Here is an 18,699-nt window from a genome sequence, read left to right as displayed (position 1 = left end):
CTGCTAATCTCTTCTTTATAGTTCGCAAGAGAAAGGGTGCACACAATCTTAGACTCTGGAATGATTGGTTGTGGAGTTACCAAATGTTCAGTACTTTCAGTCTGGATTCTGGACAAGGCGTCCGCCTTGCCATTCTTACTCCCGGGGCGGTATGTGATCACGAAGTCAAAATCTGCGAAATAAAGGGACCAACGCAATTGGCGTGGGGTTAGTGTCTTTGCAGACTTGAGAAATTGAAGGTTCTTGTGGTCCGTAAACACTGTTATTGTGTGTCGGGCCCCGAGTAAATGATGTCTCCATTCAGTGAATGCGTCCTTCACAGCCAACAGCTCTTTTTCTGCAATGGTATAATTAATTTCGGCTGGATTCAGTTTCCGAGAATGATACGCCACAGGGTGCAGCTGTCCAGTTGATTTGTGCCGCTGAGACAGGACTCCTCCAATAGCTTGATCAGAAGCATCTGCTTCCACAAAGAAGGGCTCACTTGGGTCGGCATGAAGCAAGATGGGTGCTGAAGTAAAGCTGGTCTTAAGATATTCAAAAGCTTATTCCGCCTCTGTCGTCCAAAAGAACTTCACTCCTTTTTTGAGCATTTTTGTGATGGGGATGACTTTCTGCGAGAATCCCTGGATAAATCGACGGTAAAAGTTAGCAAATCCTAGAAATCGTTGAATCTCCTTTACATCTTTTGGTGATGGCCAATCCACCACCGCTTGAACCTTCTTAGCATCCATCAAGATTCCTCCTGGAGATAAAACGAATCCCAAGAACTCTACCGTCCGGACACTGAAAGCACACTTCTCCAATTTTACATAGAGCTGGTGCTTACGAAGTCTCTCCAATACGGCTTTGACGTGCTCGGGATGTTCTTCAGTATTCTTAGAGTATATCAAGATGTCATCTAGATAGATCACTGCCACCTTATCCACCAGATCTCCCATAATGTCATTAATAAAGTGTTGAAAGGCAGCCGAGGCATTACATAGGCCAAAGGGCATGACCTGATATTCAAATAGCCCATATTTGGTCCTAAAACCAGTTTTCCATTCATGCCCTTCTTTCATGCGAATCAGGTGATATGCCCCTCGAAGGTCCAACTTGGTGAATATTTGAGCATCTTTTATCAGGTCTAGGAGAACGGAAATCAGTGGCAGCGGGTAACGGTTCTTGACAGTGACCCGATTAATTGCACGATAATCGATGCACGTCCTCAGAGAACCTTCCTTCTTCGGAATGAAGAAGAGTGTAGAAGACACTGGAGACTGTGACGGTCTGATGAACCCATTGGCCAAATAGCGATCTAAATACTCCTTGAGATAGCCATTCTCTGCTTCCGTCAATGCATAAATTCAACTGCAGGGCAGTGCTGCTCCTGGTTCCAAGTCAATGGTGCAATCGTAAGAACGATGTGGCGGAAGTCTTTCCGCTTCTTTTTCACTGAAAACTTCTTGGAATTCTAGGTATTCTGTTGGAACTTCTAAGGTGTCTATGACCCCAATTGATTCTCCACTGAACGATAACAAGGTGCCCATGGATGGTTCTGGAACCTTAGACGGGGAAGCGAAGCAATGTTCAGAGCAGAAGATCGAATCCATATCGACCGTCCGATTTTCCCAATCTATCGTTGGATTATGCAACGTAAGCCAAGGAAGACCCAAGATTATCTGAAACTGTGGGGCGTCAATCAAATTAAATTGAAGGATCTCATGATACCCATTTGCCTGGATCAGTTCCACCAATTCTGTGTGATGCGTGATTGGGCCTGAAGAGAGATTAGTCCCGTCCACTGCTCGAGCGGACTCCTTTTGTTCCTTGCGCATAGCCTGAATTCCCATCCTTTTTGCATATTTAATGTCGCAAAAATTGCCTGTGGCGCCTGAATCAATCATAATGGCCACTCCATCTATCTCTTGATCTCGGAACTTCAAAATCATTTGCAATATTAAATGTGGCGTCTGGTTCTGAAGGGTATTCATAATATGATGAATTCCTGGAGTCTGGTCTTCTATTTTCGCCACCTGAGCGACTCCGCCTACAGATGGTTTTGAGAGTTTCCCGAATTCGTGGTCTTCGGTCTTTTCGGACACTCTTTCACAAAGTGTCCAGAGCCCCCGCAATACATGCATAACTTCTTTTGTCTTCTTTGTTCTTTTTCTTCCTTGCTTAAAGGCCCGCAAACAGATCCTATCTGCATGGGTTCACTATCCGCTGCTCCTCCCAGACCCTTACTCGTATCCGGCTTCGTTCTGTCAAACCGAGGAAGGTTCCAACGAAAATCTCTCGTTTTTCTTTCTCCTCTTCTTTCCGAACTTCGAAAGTCAATTTCAAGGACTAGATCTACCAGCTCAGCGTATTCTGTGGCTCTATTAGGAATCTGTGCCAGAGTATCCTTGATTTCATCTCGTAACCCCCGATAGAATAAGGCTGATCTCTTCTCCTCGGGCCAGTTGGTTTCAACCAATAATTTATTAAACTGGGTTAGGTAGGTAAGAAGATCCCTGTTCCCTTGGCGCAGTTCTAACAACTCATTATCAGTGGCCTGCGAAATTCTGCGCCTATCAAAAATTCTAAGGAATTCTGTCTTGAAACGTTCAAAATCATATAGGAAGGGGTCATCTCGAGAAACTAAAGGCATGGCCCAATTTGCGGCATCGCCCCCCAGGTAGGACAAAATAAAAGCTACTCGTGACTGGGCATCAGGGAACAGAGTGGAGCGACACATGAAGTGTAATGAACATTGTGTTAGAAAGAGTTGAGCCTTTTGAGGATCACCATGAAATCTTTCAGGGGGGGCCAAAGGAATCAAGGGGGAAACCGAATGGATTACTTGAGCTACAGTGTGCGGATCTTGAGCTGGCTGGGAACTACCAGAAAAAGTTGGGGTTGAAGGTGTTCCGGTGGAGATTTCACTAACTCTCTGGGACAATTGCATGGTTTCTTGACGGGAAGTTAACAGTTCCTGTCTTAAATTTTAATTTTCTTCACTTAGGGCCCCTAACTCCCGCTGAATTCCCTCTAACATTTCTCCTAATGCCTTTAAACTAAAACCCCCAGCCATTCTGCCCAAGTGGGGAAAATTTGAGGGCACTTCAATCTGTCAAAGAAGTTGCGCCAGAATCCCACGGAGGCAGAATGCTGCTAGCTCCTAATGGCCACCTCCCGGAACGCACTGTGAATACAATGGCTCCAGGCAGGGAGAAAGGGGAATGGGACAAAGAAGAGACACTCGAGCGTTTCTGGGCTCCTTCTTCTATTCTTGATGAAACTGTCTTGGAGTACCTAATGCACAGAGGGAGATATCACTTCAATCTTATTTACTCTAATTACCTGGCCGTCTCTGCTCTAAACATCTTTATTACCTCCCCTACCCAGATTCGCTGGTGTTTGGGCTCCTCTTCTGATTCAGCTGACTAACCTCTGGTAGGTGTGATTCTCAACCTAATGCACAAAGGAGATATAAGTTTGGTTATGTGGTCACCTATTCTACTCACTCTGTATTCTAACTGATCTACCTCCCTTTAACTCTTCTCTTACCTTGTGTTAGTCTGTCTGAATGGCTATTTAGTTACTCATGCCAGAGAGGACTGCGTAGCAGTTGATAAGTTGATCTCAAAGTCCTTAGTGAACCTTAGTTCTGGTCAAGGCGGTGTGAACAACTGGAAATATTTGGCTTCAAGAGGAAAACGCGCAAAAAGGGAAGTATAGGAAAACAAGGAAGGAAAGAACAGGTAAGTACGCCAGGGAAGGACAGGGAAGAAGCCAGCGTGCGTGAGTCTTTTCTTCTGTCAGCAAAGTCTAATACATGAATTCAAATCTTAATTAGAATCGTTCTTACTTGTTTCCTTTCTTGTTCAGTCTCAAGTTCTTGGCCTCCCTTAGCTCGACGATAATCCTACCGGAGCAGAGTGAGAGCCTCTGTATACCTTCTGGAATCTTCTTCGGCTTCCTGAACTCCAGGAAGACTGTTGCTCTCTTCTGGAGTGAATCTTTGCCTCACTCGAAATTCCTCTGGAGAATAGTTCCACTAGGGGAATATAGGAATTTATTCCCCACAATACCTTGACTCTGGACTCCTTCTTGCAAGGACGACTACTCCTTCGCAAGCGGACAGTAACTCAGCTGAAAGAACGTGACGCGCACTAGAATTTACTCATTTTCTGCGGAGCGCGCCAAAATGCAGCTTCCCTCACTGGAGTCAAATTGAAGTGCGCATTAGAACGCTCGTTGCCGACGCACGAAACCTCGTTTCTCACGAGATCTCGAGCGTCAATCAGTCATGTGGATAGATCTTGGGGAAACAAGCGGCCATCTTGAAATGGTGTGGCTAGACCTAATAGGCAGTCATCCAGACATTGCAGCAGGAGGGCTTAACCGTTACTCGAGATCTTTTCTCATTCCGATTTACAGAAGCAACTGCATTTGCCTTTTTCCTGACACTATTGATGCCATCCAGGCCAATCACTAACAGCACCCCTTCTATTGATGCCATCCAGGCAATGCACTGACTATGCCACTTCTTCTGAGGCCATCCAGGCACTGACAGCACCAATTCTATTGATACCATCCGGGCCAGGCACTGACAGTGCCACTTCTATTGATGCAATCCAGTCCAGGCACCGACAGCGCCACTTTTATATATGCAATCTAGGCCAGGCACTGACAGTGCCAATTCTATTGATGCCATCCAGGCCAGGCACTGACAGCGCCACTTCTATTGATGCCATCCAGGCCAGGCACTGACAGCGCCTCTTCTACATATGCCTTCAAGGCCAGGCACTGACAGCACCACTTCTATTGATGACATCCGGCCCAGGCACTGTCAGCGCCACTTCTATTGATGCCATCCAGGTTGGGCACTGACAGCGCCACTTCTATAGATGCCACCCACTCCAGGCACTAACAGCGCCACTTCTATTGATACCATCCAGCCCAGGCACTGACAGTGCCACGTCTATCGATGCCATCAAGGCCGGGCACTGACAGCACCAATTCTATTGATGCCATCGAGTCCAGGCAGTGACAGTGCCACTTCTATTGATGCCATCCAGCCCAGGCACTGACTATGCCACTTCTATTGATGCAATCCAGTCCAGGCACCGACAGCACCACTTCTATTGATGCAATCCAGGCCAGGCACCGACAGCGCCACTTCTATTGATGCCATCCAGGCCAGGCACTGACAGAGCCACTTCTATTGATGCCATCCAGGCCAAGCACTGACAGCCCAACTTCTATTGATGCCGTCCACTCCATACACTGGCAGCGCCACTTCTATTGATGCCATCCAGGCCAGGCAATTACAGCGCCTTTTCTATTGATGCCATTGAGGCTGGGCAGTGACAGCACCACTTCTATCGATGCCATCCACTCCAGGCACTAACAGCACCATTCCTATTGATGCCATCGAGCCCAGGTACTGGCAGCGCCACGTCTATTGATGCCATCCAGCCCAGGCACTGACAGCATCACTTCTATTGATGCCATCCGGCCCAGGCACTGACCACGCCACTTCTATTGATGCCATCCAGGCCAGGCACTGACAGCGCCACTTCTATTGATGCCATCCAGGCCGGACACTGACAACGCCACTTCTATTGATGCCATCCAGGCCAGCACTGACAGAGCCACTTCTATTGATGCCATCCAGGCCGGACACTGACAACGGCACTTATTTTGATGCCATCTAGGCCAGCTACTGACAGGAATGCTTCTATTACCAGCATTGCCTTGGATGGTGTAGATGTTCTCTGGTGTGTGGGTCAGAAGGCACCAGTTATCTGTTGTTCTCGTATTTCTTCAATCTCGTCAAGCAGCATGCAGGTGCTGGTTAGTTGAGCTAGGTGTAGAACATTTCTCTGCCCCTTATTTGGCACAATCAGAAATAGTCATAATTTAGGTTTGCTAATGGTGCAGCCTAAAAATGTACTCACAATCAGCCAAAAGAGGAAAGGAAAAGAAAAGAGAGTAAAAGTGGGTAAGGAAATACAAAGCAGTAGTGGCAAGGGAAGGAGGGACGTGGAATAAAAGTGTGGCAATGACAGAGTAGAAAAGTGGCAGACAGACAAGAAGACTGGAGAAGAAAGATTGAAAAGAAGGAGCCTAGAGAAAAGTCAAGAAGAAGGGGCAAGCAATAACAGTAACAGGAATTAGAGGGAAGAGAAGAAAACAAAAAGTATGATGAATGAACGAAGAATGACAGTGAGAAGAGGAGACCAGGGAAACAAACCAGAAGAATCCACAGAGAGGAGAGAGATTAATGGAAGAGAAGTAGAAGGAAACAGGAACGGAAATGAGAGAGTAGCAATGAGAAGACAGAGCATCAGAATAAAGGAGGAAAGTCAGTAAACAATGCGAACGACGCAGGGAGGGATCTGAAATAGAAGAGTAGATAGGAATAGGAGGAGAGACAAGGACAATATGGATGGGAGAAGATAGATGGAGAGAAGAGGCATTTAGAAGAAAGAGGGAGAGAGAGGGAGTGAGGAGCTAGATCTGGTAGAGAAGTGGAGGGAAGTGCTGCAGTAGGAAGAAAGCAGAAGAAAGAGGTGCAAAGAGAATATGGGCAGATGGGGAGAGACGGATGGAAACGACGCTCAGAGGCAATAGTAGGAGGGAGCAGAGACAAGCAATAAAGAGGCAGAAGTAGAGCAAGAAATGCAGAGAGAAAACAGCAAGAGATAGAAGCTGCTGCACAAATCTGTAAAAATCTAGATTTTAATAGTTGCCTCTTTACTTTGGTTTCAGATCATGCTGGTTCCTGTCCTTCACCACCTTTTTTTCCTGTTCCAATTGGCAAACGGTGTTCCCCAAGTATATTCCATAAGGCCTGCCAAGAGGACTCCAGCTGTGCTGCAGATGAGAAGTGCTGCGAGACAATCTGTGGCAAGGGATGTGTGGAGGCCTTTTGAGGTGCGTCACCAACATCCAGTCATTTATCCGTTTGTGTGTGAGGATGATGTGGTGTCAGTCAGGGTGAGGCTGAGAAGGGATTGGAGTGGAATGGATGTGACGTGGGTGGAATCAGAGTGAGACGATGGTGACCTTTGGGTGGAATTAGAATGAGACATTGTTGAACTTTGGGTGGAATGGGAGTGGGGTGACAGTGAGGCTTGGGTGGAATCGGAGTGAGATGATGTTGAGCCTTGTATGGAATCAGTGTGGGATGATCGTGAACATTCAGTGGAATTGAAGTAGGATAGGGGGATGTAATGATGCCCTGCCTTAATGCAGTAGTGATGCCCTGCCTTGATGCAGTAGTGATACCCTGCGTTGATCCAGTAGTGAGGCCCTGCCTTAATACAGTAGTGATGCCCTGCCTTGATGCAGTAGTGATGCCCTGCCTTAATACAGTAGTGATGCCCTGCCTTGATGCAGTAGTGATGCCCTGCCTTGATGCAGTAGTGATGCCCTGCCTTAATGCAGTAGTGAGGCCCTGCCTTAATACAGTAGTGATGCCCTGCCTTGATGCAGTAGTGAGGCCCTGCCTTAATACAGTAGTGATGCCCTGCCTTAATGCAGTAGTGAGGCCCTGCCTTAATACAGTAGTGATGCCCTGCCTTGATGCAGTAGTGATGCCCTGCCTTGATGCAGTAGTGAGGCCCTGCCTTAATGCAGTAGTGATGCCCTGCCTTGATGCAGTAGTGATGCCCTGCCTTAATACAGTAGTGATGCCCTGCCTTGATGCAGTAGTGAGGCCCTGCCTTAATGCAGTAGTGATGCCCTGCCTTGATGCAGTAGTGAGGCCCTGCCTTGATGCAGTAGTGATGCCCTGCCTTGATGCAGTAGTGATGCCCTGACCCTCCTGGTAGGTCGCTCCCCCTCCGCACAGCTCCGCCTGTGTGCCCCTGCCCCAGCTGCTGCTGCTAAGAACTCGCCCGTAAGTGTGCTTAATCCGTGCCCCGCTGTTTTACTTCTGTGCCACTGTTTTCCCCCCTTTTGTGCCCCGATTTTTGCCTTTTGTGCCACTGTTTTCCCCCCTTTGGTGCCCCGTTTTTTGCTTTCTGTGCCCTGCATTCCCTCTCATTTGTCCTCCGATTTTTGCCTTCTGTGCCACTGTTCTCCCCCCTTTGGTGCCCCGTTTTTTGCCTTCCGTGCCACTGTTTTCCCCCCTTTTGTGCCCCGTTTTTTGCCTTCTGTGCCCTGCATTCCCTCTCATTTGTGCCCCGTTTTCTGCCTTCTGTGCCCTGCATTCCCTCTCATTTGTACCCCGATTTTTGCCTTCTGTGCCACTGTTTTCCCCCCTTTTGTGCCCCGTTTTTTGCCTTCTGTGCCACTGTTTTCCCCCCTTTGGTGCCCCGATTTTTGCCTTCTGTGCTACTGTTTTCCCCCCTTTTGTGCCCCGTTTTTTGCCTTCCGTGCCACTGTTTTCCCCCTCTGTTGTGCCCAGGTTTTTGCCTTCTATGCCACTGTTTTCCCCCTTTTTTGTGCCCCATTTTGCTTTCTGTGCCCTCGTCTCCCCCACCGCTGTGCAACCTGCGACCCTGCGGCCCCGCCCCCTGACTGCGCACTGCCCATTCGCTGATTCCGCCTCCCGCCTCCCAGCTGCTCCTCCCTCCCACCTCCCCATATATGCCGGACACTGCGCGGCCGCGCCGCTGGATCGCCGAAGGTGCGCCTAAGGCAAGCCCGTCTGTGCCCGTCCGCGCCTGGATCGCGCCCAGCGCCAGGAATCCTGGCCCCCGCACACACCACGACGCCCGTCTCCGCTACGACTCCAGCACCCTCCACGCACTCAACGCCAGGCGATCAAGCACCTGCTGCCTGGCCGTCCCGAAGCGCACCCAAGGACCCTTCTCCTGCCGGAACTACAGTTTTAACAGCATTCGGGCCCGCCAACATGCCCAACATGGAAAACCAACTTCCTCAGATGTATCCTGATCAACACCCGCTCCGCCCGCAAACATGCCATTGAACTCTGGAACCTAGTCGACTCCACCTCCCCAGACTTCGCCTTCCTGACGGAGACCTGGCTGACCCCCTCCTCGGCGCCCGACATCACCATAGCTATCCCTGAAGGCTACAAGATCACCCGCAAGGACCGCACCAACGGAACAGGAGGAGGAATCACCATCGTCCACAGAAACACTCTCAAAATCTCGACACACTCCGACGACACCCTCAGCACCGCCGAACACCTGCACTTCCGGATCCACACTGACCCCAACACCACCCTCAGAGGCACCCTCATCTACAGACCCCCCGGACCCCGATCGCAGTTCAGCGACTCCATCACCGACCTCGTCAGCACACACGCCCTCGCCTCCACGGACTACATCCTCCTCGGTGACCTGAACTTCCACCTCGAGAACAACAACAAACCCAACTCCTCCACCCTGATCGACAACCTCGGCAACCTCGGACTCAGACAACTTGTCACAGCACCCACACACTTCGCCGGCCACATGCGTGACCCCATCTTCTCAGCGAGCACCCACATCTTCTTCGACCGCACCACCGAACTCCAGTGGACCGACCACCGCTGCATCCACTTCACCTTCTGGAAACCCACCACACACCACCACACCCAACAGATGCCTCGCCACAGCTGGGGCAAGATCACCGAGGACCAGCTAACCGCCGCCCACGCCCAGAGCCTACTCACAGACCCAACCGACCCCGACAACGCAGCGCGCAGCCTCAAACAATGGATCAACGACTGTGCCAACACCCTCGCCCCGCTCAAGAAACCCCCCAACACCCACACCAGCAAGAGAGCCAGCTGGTTCACGGAAGACCTCCAGGCCTCCAAGCGAACCTGCCGAAAACTAGAAAAAAACTGGACCCGCGAAAGAACACCGGAAAGCTACACAGCCCACAGGAACGCCACCCGCCGACATCACCAACTCATCAGATCCGCCAAAAGGTCCGCCTTCAGAGACCGCCTCGACAACAACGCACACAACAGCAAAGAGCTCTTCAGCATCGTGAAAGAACTCTCCAACCCCAGCTCCAACACCAACGACATCCCACCGTCACAAGAACTGTGCGACTCGATGGCCACCTTCTTCCACCGCAAGATCGCAGACACCCACGACAGCTTTGACGCCGTCACCACCCCGACAACAGCCGACACGCCCGCTCCCACGACCACCACCCACACCAACCGCCTGCTCTCATGGACCAATACCAATGACGATGACACTTTCAAGATCATGAACACCGTCCACTCCGGATCCCCGGAAGACCCCTGCCCACACCACATTTTCAACAAAGCCAGTAGGACCATCGCACCCCACCTTCGGAAAACCATCAACATCTCCTTCGAAACAGCGACCTTCCCGGAGAGCTGGAAGCATGCAGAGATCAACGCCTTTCTAAAGAAACCCAAGGCGGACCCCAAGGACCTCAAGAACTTCTGACCCATCTCCCTGCTTCCTTTCCCGGCGAAGGTCATCGAAAAGGCCGTCAACAAACAACTGACCAGCTTCCTCAAACAGAACAACATCCTGGACCCATCCCAGTCAGGGTTCCGCAGCAACCATAGCACCGAAACTGCCCTCATCGCCTCCACCGACGACATCAGGATCATGCTCGACAACGGAGAAACCGCGGTCCTGATCCTCTTGGACCTGTCAGCCACCTTCGACACAGTCTGCCACCGTACACTAAGAGCATACCTCCACGATGCTGGAATCCAAGAGAAGGCCCTGGACTGGACCACCTCCTTCCTCTCCGGGAGAACCCAGAACGTCCGCCTGCCCCCCTTCCGCTCCAAAGCCACCGAGATCATCTGAGGCATACCCCAAGGCTCATCTCTCAGCCCAACGTTATTCATGGCACCACTCACCCACGTCGCCCGACTGCACGACCTAAACATCATCTCCTATGCCAACGACACCCAGCTGATCCTCTCACTCACCAAGGACCCCCACACCGCCAAAACCAACCTCCACGAAGAAATGAAGGCCGTCGCCGACTGGATGAGGAACAGCCGACTGAAGCTAAACTCGGACAAGACGGAGGTCCTCATCCTTGGCTCCACCCCCTCGGCCTGGGACGGCTCCTCATGGCCGATGGCACTAGGAGCACCCCCTACATCCACCAACCACGCATGAAACCTAGGGGTCATCCTCGACTCCACACTCTCCATGACAAAGCAGGTCAATGCCGTCTCCTCCTCCTGCTTCAACATCCTCCACATGCTTCACAGGATCTTCAAGTGGATCCCCACCGAAACTAGAAGGACGGTCAGCCAGGCCCTCGTCAGCAGCAGACTAGACTACGGCAACGCACTCTACGCAGGAGCCCCGGCCAAACTCCTGAAATGACTCCAACGCATCCAGAACGCCTCCACTCGCCTGATCCTGGACATTCCCCACCACAGCCACATCACACCCCACCTGAAAGACCTGCACTGGCTCCCCATCAACAAGAGAATAACCTTCAAGCTCCTCACCCACACACACAAGGCACTCCACAACACCGGACCAGCGTACCTCACCAGACGACTCAGCCTCTACAACCCCGCCCGCCAGCTCCGCTCTGCAGACCATGCCCTCGCCACCATCCCCCGCATCCGAAGAGTGACCGCCGGCGGCAGATCATTCTCCCACCTCACCGCCAAGACGTGGAACACCCTTCCCATCCTCCTACAACAGACCGAAGACCTTCTATCCTTCAGGAGGCTCCTCAAGACCTGGCTCTTCGAACAGTAGCAGCATCCCCCCCAGTGCCTTGAGATCCTCATGGGTATGTAGTGCGCGTTACAAATGCTATGATTGATTGATTGATTGAATGCAGTAGTGAGGCCCTTCCTTAATGCAGTAGTGAGGCCCTGCTCTCCCCCAAAAGATCGTTCTTCCATGTCAATTATCAGATGACCCACCCCAATAATTATATAAGGGAATGATTTTAGCCACACTCCCTGCTGTATCCATGCTCAGACCCTGAACAAATCTTTAGGATGGGAAATATCCTTTTAATATGCCTTTTGCTCTACCAATCAACCAGGCGTCGAGCCAGTGGCCCCCTGAAAGAATTTGAGACAAACATTCTGCTCCAAGTAGACAGCAGGCACCTGAGAATTCAGCAGGCAGGAACAACACAGAGTAGTATATTTGCTGATTTGTTGTCTCCATCATTGAGGGATTCTTTCTTCATTTTCATGTTTCTGTGAATAGGTGCACTCTATCAATTACAGAAGGGCATTAACTATGCAATGTTGTTCCTCTTTTTGAAAATGTACCCTAACAACTTCAGAGAGGGGCTCACTTCCCACGACAAGTGAAATCTTCGAACTCTCTATGGATTGACTCAGACATATGAGTAAGATGAACGGTCATCATTCATTCCATTCATGGCATCCAATGGAGATTGCCTGCACTGAGCCCCTGGTGGCCAAGCACTTATCCACTCTGTTTGCTCCAGGGTTCGCATCAGACCGTACCTTCTTGAAAGGAGGAAAAGATGATCATCTCATAGGACAGAATTCTTCTTCCACAAGCGCTCTAAGAACCCGGGGACCTCAGAGGTGGAAAGAGCACTCACCACAGAATAAGACATGTACATAAAGATGACCTCTGCCGAGATGATTGACACGGGCCCTAGAAGTCATAAGGGCTGTAATGTCCATCAGTCAGCTCACCCTGCACATAAAAGGGAGTTGGGTGCACCTGTCTTCATTTCAAATCCACCGTCTACACTGGGTCATTGTTCTTGACGCTGCACATCCTGCACCACCTGGGACTCCACAGTGGTAATGAGAACCTGAAGACCCCACCTGTGACTACCACACAGGAGAAAGAGGGTGTACTTCCTGGAAGCCCATCCCAGCAGCCACCAAGATATCAATCAATCAATCAATCAATCAATCAATCAATCAATCAATCAATCAATCAATCAATCAGGGAATTGTATGCGCACTACTCACCCGTGAGGGTTTCAAGGCCCTGGGGGGGGGGTCCGCAGATCTGTTAAGCTGAAGAGCCAGGTCTTGAGGGTCTTCCTGAAGGTGTTCAGGGAGGGGGCGTGTCTGATGTCTGCCGGTAGCTCGTTCCAGGTCTTGGCCGCAAAGTGAGAGAAGGATCTTCCTCCTGCTCTGGCTCTGTGATTGAGCGGGGTTTCGGCCAGTGCGAGGTTGGAAGATCGAAGCTTTCTTTTGGGTATGTGGAAGTTGACTCTGTTGTTGAGGTATTTCGGTCCGTTGTTGTGTAGGCATTTGTAGGCGTGAGTGAGGATTTTGAAAGTGACTCTTTTCTCCTCGGGGAGCCAGTGGAGACTTCGTAGGTGTTGGCTGTTGTGTTGGTGTCGGGGGATGCCGAGGACGAGTCTGGCGGCAGTGTTCTGTATTGTCTGGAGTTTGCAGAGTAGGGACTTGTTGATGTCGCGTAGAGTGTGTTTCCATAGTCCAATCTGCTGGTGATGAGTGCCTGGGTGACTGTCTTCCTTGACTCAGGGGGGATCCACTTGAACATCTTGCGGAGGATGCTGAGGGTGTTGAAGCAGCTAGAGGTGACGGCTTTGACCTGTCGGTTCATGGTGAGTGATGAGTTGAGTACGATGCCGAGGGTCTTGGTGTGGTCTGAGGGAGTAGGTGGGCTTCCGAGGGCGGTCGGCCACCAGGTGCTGTCCCATGCAGAAAGGGTGGTACCGAGGACGAGGACTTCTGTCTTATCGGTGTTGAGATTCAGGCAGCTGTTGGTCATCCAGACTGCAACGTCTTGTATTGCTTTCTGGAAGTTAAGTTTGGCAGTGGTGGCGTCTTTGGTGAGGGAGAGGATGAGCTGGGTGTCGTCGGTGTAGGATACGATGTTGAGGCCATGTTGTTGGACAATGGCTGCGAGGGGGGCCATGTAGATGTTGAAGAGGGTGGGGCTCAGGGATGAACCCTGTGGAACTCCGCAGGTGATTTTCGTGGGTTCGGATAGGAATGATCGGATCCGGTCCAGGGCTGTCCCTTGTATGCCTGCGTCGTGTAGTCTAGCAACTAGTGTGCGGTGGGAGACAGTGTCAAAGGCCGCTGATAGGTCGAGTAGGATGAGGGCTGTGGAGTGGCCTTGGTCCAGGAGGGTGCGGATGTCATCTGTGGCAGTGAGTAGGGCAGTCTCTGTGCTGTGGTTGCTCCGGAATCCGGATTGGGATGGGTTGAGGACTTTGTTCCCTTCAATGAATTGTGTCAGTTTCCTGTTGACTGCTTTCTCTGCAACTTTGTCTGTGAATGAGAGGAGTGAGATGGGCCGATAGTTCTTGAGGTCGGTGGGGTCAGCTGTGGGCTTCTTGAGCAGAGGTCTGACTTCTGCGCGCTTCCAGTCATCTGGGAAGGTGCCTGTTTTGAAGGTGGTGTTGATGGTGTGTTGTAGTTTGGGTGCGATGATGGCCACGGCTCTGTGGTAGATGTGAGGGGGGCAGGGGTTAGTGGGGGCCCCTGAGTGGATACTTTTCATGGTCGAGGCGGTGTCTTCGGCGTGATCGGTGTCCAGTTGGAGATGGTGGGCTGGCTGGTGTTTCTGCGGGTCGGGGGGCCGTTGGTGGTAACTGGTGGATGGTCGATGAAGTTGTCGTAGAGGTTTTTGATCTTGAGGTGGAAATGGTTCCAAGCTTTTCACAGAGGTCTTGGGATGGGGTGATGTCTGTGGCTTTGCTGCGTGGGTTGATGGATTCTTGAATGACACTGAAAGGTTCCTTGGAGTTGGTGGTGTTGGCTAGGATTTTGTTGTGGATGAAGTTCCTTTTGATGGCTCTGATCTGGTTGTGGTAGTCCGTCATGGCGTCCTTGTAGGTGGTGTGGTTTTCGGTTTTCTTGGTGTTACTCTAGTTCTTCTCCAGGCGTCTGCAGGTGCGTCTGGCTTCTTGGAGAGCGGTGGTGAACCAGGCGGCTTTCCTGGGGCGTTGTCTGTCGGGGTTGCGTTGTCGGAGATTCAGGTGTGGAGTTCTCTGGCTGTGTCGTTTGCATCGGGTGCCCTGGTGTGGTTGTCTCAGGTGAGGGTGGAGTTAAGTTGCTTATCGGTAAGCTTGCTCCAGTTCCTTCGTAGTGGGTGTGGGGCTGGTTTGGGTGCCTTGGGTTTGTTTATGGCGAAGTGTACGCAGTGGAGGTCGGTTCATGATGGCTACATTGTGTGGCTGAATTGGTCACTGTTTCCTACTGTGAAGATGGGGTCCAGCGTGTGTCCTGCTCTGAGGGTCGGTGTGTTGATGAGTTGTTTAAGTCCAATGCTGGTGAGGTTGTCACGAAGGATAGTAGAGTTGGGGTCGCTGGAGTTGTCGAGGTGAAAGTTCAGGTCTCCAATGAATATGTAGTTTGTTGAGGCGATGGCGTGGGGTACGATGAAGTCGGTGATGGTGGTGGCAAAGGGTGTTCGGGGACTGGGGGATCTGTAGACGAGGGTTCCTCGGAGAGTGGCTCTGGGGGTGGTCTGGATCTGGAAGTGCAGGTGTTCGGCGGAGGGGAAGGTTTCGCAAGAGGTCATGAGCTGGAGGGTGCTCTTGTGGGTGATGGCGAGGCCCCCTACCTGGGTGGTTGGGGCAGTCTTTTCTCTGGATCTTGTAACCGCCTGGGATGGCGGTGCTGATGTCGGGGGTGGATGTGTTGGTCCAGGTCTCTGTGAAGAAGGCGATGTCTGGCGAGAGAGAGTCGAGTAGGTTCCAGATTTCCATCGCTTGTTTGTGTACGGAGCGTACGTTGAGGAGGATGCTATTTAGGGTGTTGCCGGTGCTGGCATCAGCAGTGTTGGAGGTTGGGGTGGCGGTGAGGGTGAGGGTCTGGCAGCAGTGGAGGCAGGAGAACTGCCCGTGGGTTATGTCCGGCGAGGCCTGTTGGCATTCTCTAAGTCTTCCAGTGTTGAGTGGGAGGAGGGTGGTGGTGTCGTAGCGATGGGTAGTGGGAGGTCCAGGGTTTCTGGTGCTGGCCGTGGTCGGGTCGCGGACAGGAGCAGACGGGCTTGCCTTTGGCATGCCAGCGGCGCACCGCACTGCGGCCTCCATTAAGTAGGGGAGGTGGGAGGGAGGAGAGGCTGGGAGGCGGGGGATTTCCAGTGGGGAGGGGCCACAGGGGAAGCAGCGGCGAAAGGCGAAAGGAAAAGGCAGGCATGAGGATATAAAAACAGTGGTGGAATTAGAGCAAGAAACAGATGGGCACAATAACAGTGGCACAACAGGGAACATTTTTAAAAAAAATGGCTGAGAAAGGTTACGTTGGTTGCAGGCAGTCTGGTCCCAGTTGGTGTGGGCAGCAGGCGCCGGAGCAGACAGCAGCCTCGAACCTCCCAAGGAGGAGGTCGGGGTCTGGAGGCAAGAAACGGCACAGCAGAGCTGTGGGGAGAGAGTGGACCTAGACCGAGGGTCAGAGGGCTTATGGTGGCCTAACGCTCACAGACATTTTTCTCAGTGATTGTAAACTCTGAGAAACTGTGGTACCTGATGGTTGTATACAGCAAAATGGACCTGACACATCAGGGCTGTGTCCAGGCCATTCCCTGCTCTTTAACCAGCCTCACATCATGGGACAATGATGCTTGCTCCAGAGGGTACAACTTGCATCACAGTCCTGAATGCCACAGACCTGCTGCTTCCCCACCTCTAACACCCACTACACCATCTCTGGTTTCTGGAAAGGGAAGTAAAGCATCGTCTTCTGGCCATTTTCTGCACAATCACCCACTGTAGCAAATGCCGCCGGGAGGGACAGATGCTCAACCCGGCTGAATATGGGCATTGGACTGCCCCACAATAGGAGAAAGCAGGTGCTCAGTGGCCTAGCACAGTCTCCCCCTCACAGGTCATTTCTGACTAAATGTTCTCACCCGGCTGCAATGTCTGCTCTTTGGCAAGGACTCGACATCTCTGGAGGGTAGCACATTACAGGATGGATTTTCTTATCCATCATTATCTTCCTCCCAGCATGGGGCACAAACTGCCCTCCATGGGGCCCAAATCTACTGCTGCAGTCTGTCCCTGAGTCCTTCTGCTACCTCCTGGCCAGGGAAGGGGTAAGAAGGAGGTAGAGCACTATGGAGGTAGACTGGGTCAGAGGAGCAAGTGTTTGCAGAGGTAGGGAAGAGATGTGAATCTATCCTCACCACAAGACATTTCATGCACAGTTGCAAAACCGATGCTGCTGGAGTATCCGTTCACTAGCGAGTCCATGGTGTGCACCATAATCTCTCCAGGACTGGTATGTGGCAGCAACATTGCAAAAGGTGTTATCTATAATGCGAAAGGGCTGTGGATCACTTGTGTCACACACTGACGCTCTCACCTCCAGTGTTCCTGTTTATTGGAATGTCCATCTCCAAACACCATGTTTGGTGCCATTCTGGGCAGAGAAAAAAGAAATCTGGAGAAACTGGATCTAGTGGCTGCAGTTGTTTGGTGGCAAGTGAGAAGCTAGTGCCGAAATGCTGCAGCATGGCATCACCAGGTGAGATGCTATGGGAGGGAATACTGTAGTATGAAGTCAGCAGATGTGGCACTAGTGCAGGGAATGCTGCAATATGATGTCAGCAGGTGCAATACTAACGCAGGGAATGCTGTGGTTTGATGTTAGCGGGTGCAAGGCTAGTGCAGGGAATTCTGCAGTAAGGAGTCAGCAGATGCCATGCTAGTCCTGGAAATCTGAAGCATGATGTCAGCAGGTGCAATGTTAGTGCAGGGAATGCTGCAGGATGTTGTCAGCAGGTGAGACGCTGTGCAGGGAATGCTGCAGTATGATGTCAGCAGGTGTGATACTAGTGCTGGAAATGCTGCAGCATGATGCCCGCAGATGTAACGCTATTGCAGAGAATGCTGCAGTATGCCATCGGCAGGTGAGACCCTAGTGTAGGGAATACTGCAGTATGAAGTTAGGAAGTGCAATGCTAATGCAGGGAATGCTGTGGTTTGATGTTAGCAGATGCAGGGCTAGTGCTGGAAATGTTGCAGCATGATGTCAGCAGGTGAAATGTTAGTGCAGGGAATGCTGTAGCATGATGTCAGCAGGAGAAATGTTAGTGCGCAGAATGTAGCAGTATTGTGTCAGCAGAGGAGATACTAGTACAGTGAATGCTGCAGCATGGCATCAGCAAGTGAGACTCTAGTGAACAGAATGCTGCAATATGATGTCAGCAGGTGCAAAGCTAGTCAAGGAATGTTGTAACATGGCATCAGCAAGTAAGAAATTAGTACAGGGAATGCTGCAATATGTTGTCAGCAGGAGCGACGCTAGTGCAGGGAATGCTGCAGTATGACATCAGTAGATGAGACACTTGTGTAATGAAATGAAAATGCTCTATTACCCATATGTGTCTAGGCACTAGGCTCAGGAAAGGAAGAAACAGACCAATAAGAGGAGGAGAGAGCCTGATACGGTAGCTACTGGTTAAAAAGCCACATTTGTAAGGCTTTTCTGAAGGCCAGAAGATGAGGTTTCTTTTTAATTTCAAGACGCAGGGAGTTCCACAGCTTGGAGGTACAGGTCACAAAGCTCCTGCCACTCAAGCTAGACCTTTTAAATTTGGGTAAAACAAAATTGAAATTTTCACCCGACTGGAGAGATTGCAATTCAATATAGTGCTGAAAGCAGCGGGTCAGAAATTCCAGTCCTGTATTGTGTAGTGCTTTAAAAGTAATGCGCAGAGCCTTAAAATCTATGCATTGTTTCACAGGGAGCCAGTGGAGGTAAATGAGAGCCTGAGAGACAGTTTTATTTTGGGGATTCCCAGGAGCAATCAATCAATCAATCAATCAAGACATTTGTAAAGCGCACTACATACCTGTGGGGGTCTCAAG

At 51.0% G+C, this 18,699-nt stretch overlaps 1 protein-coding gene across 1 annotated transcript in view; it reads left to right on the top strand.

Annotated features, from left to right (window-relative positions):
• LOC146822205 (uncharacterized) overlaps window positions 1-18,699 on the top strand; it is a 299,410-nt gene that overhangs the window by 259,959 nt on the left and 20,752 nt on the right. Inside the window, exon 5 of the mRNA XM_085613333.1 lies at window positions 6,745-6,909. Within this exon, the coding sequence (XP_085469459.1) occupies window positions 6,745-6,908 (164 nt within the window). The 3' untranslated portion in view covers window position 6,909. The remainder of the gene's footprint in view (window positions 1-6,744; window positions 6,910-18,699) is intronic.

Source organism: Triturus cristatus, chromosome 6 (genome assembly GCF_964204655.1).
Source record: "Triturus cristatus chromosome 6, aTriCri1.1, whole genome shotgun sequence".
NCBI classification, from domain to species: Eukaryota; Metazoa; Chordata; class Amphibia; order Caudata; family Salamandridae; genus Triturus; species Triturus cristatus.
Note: the sequence above shows the minus strand (reverse complement) of the source record. Positions and strands in the feature narration are given on the sequence as shown.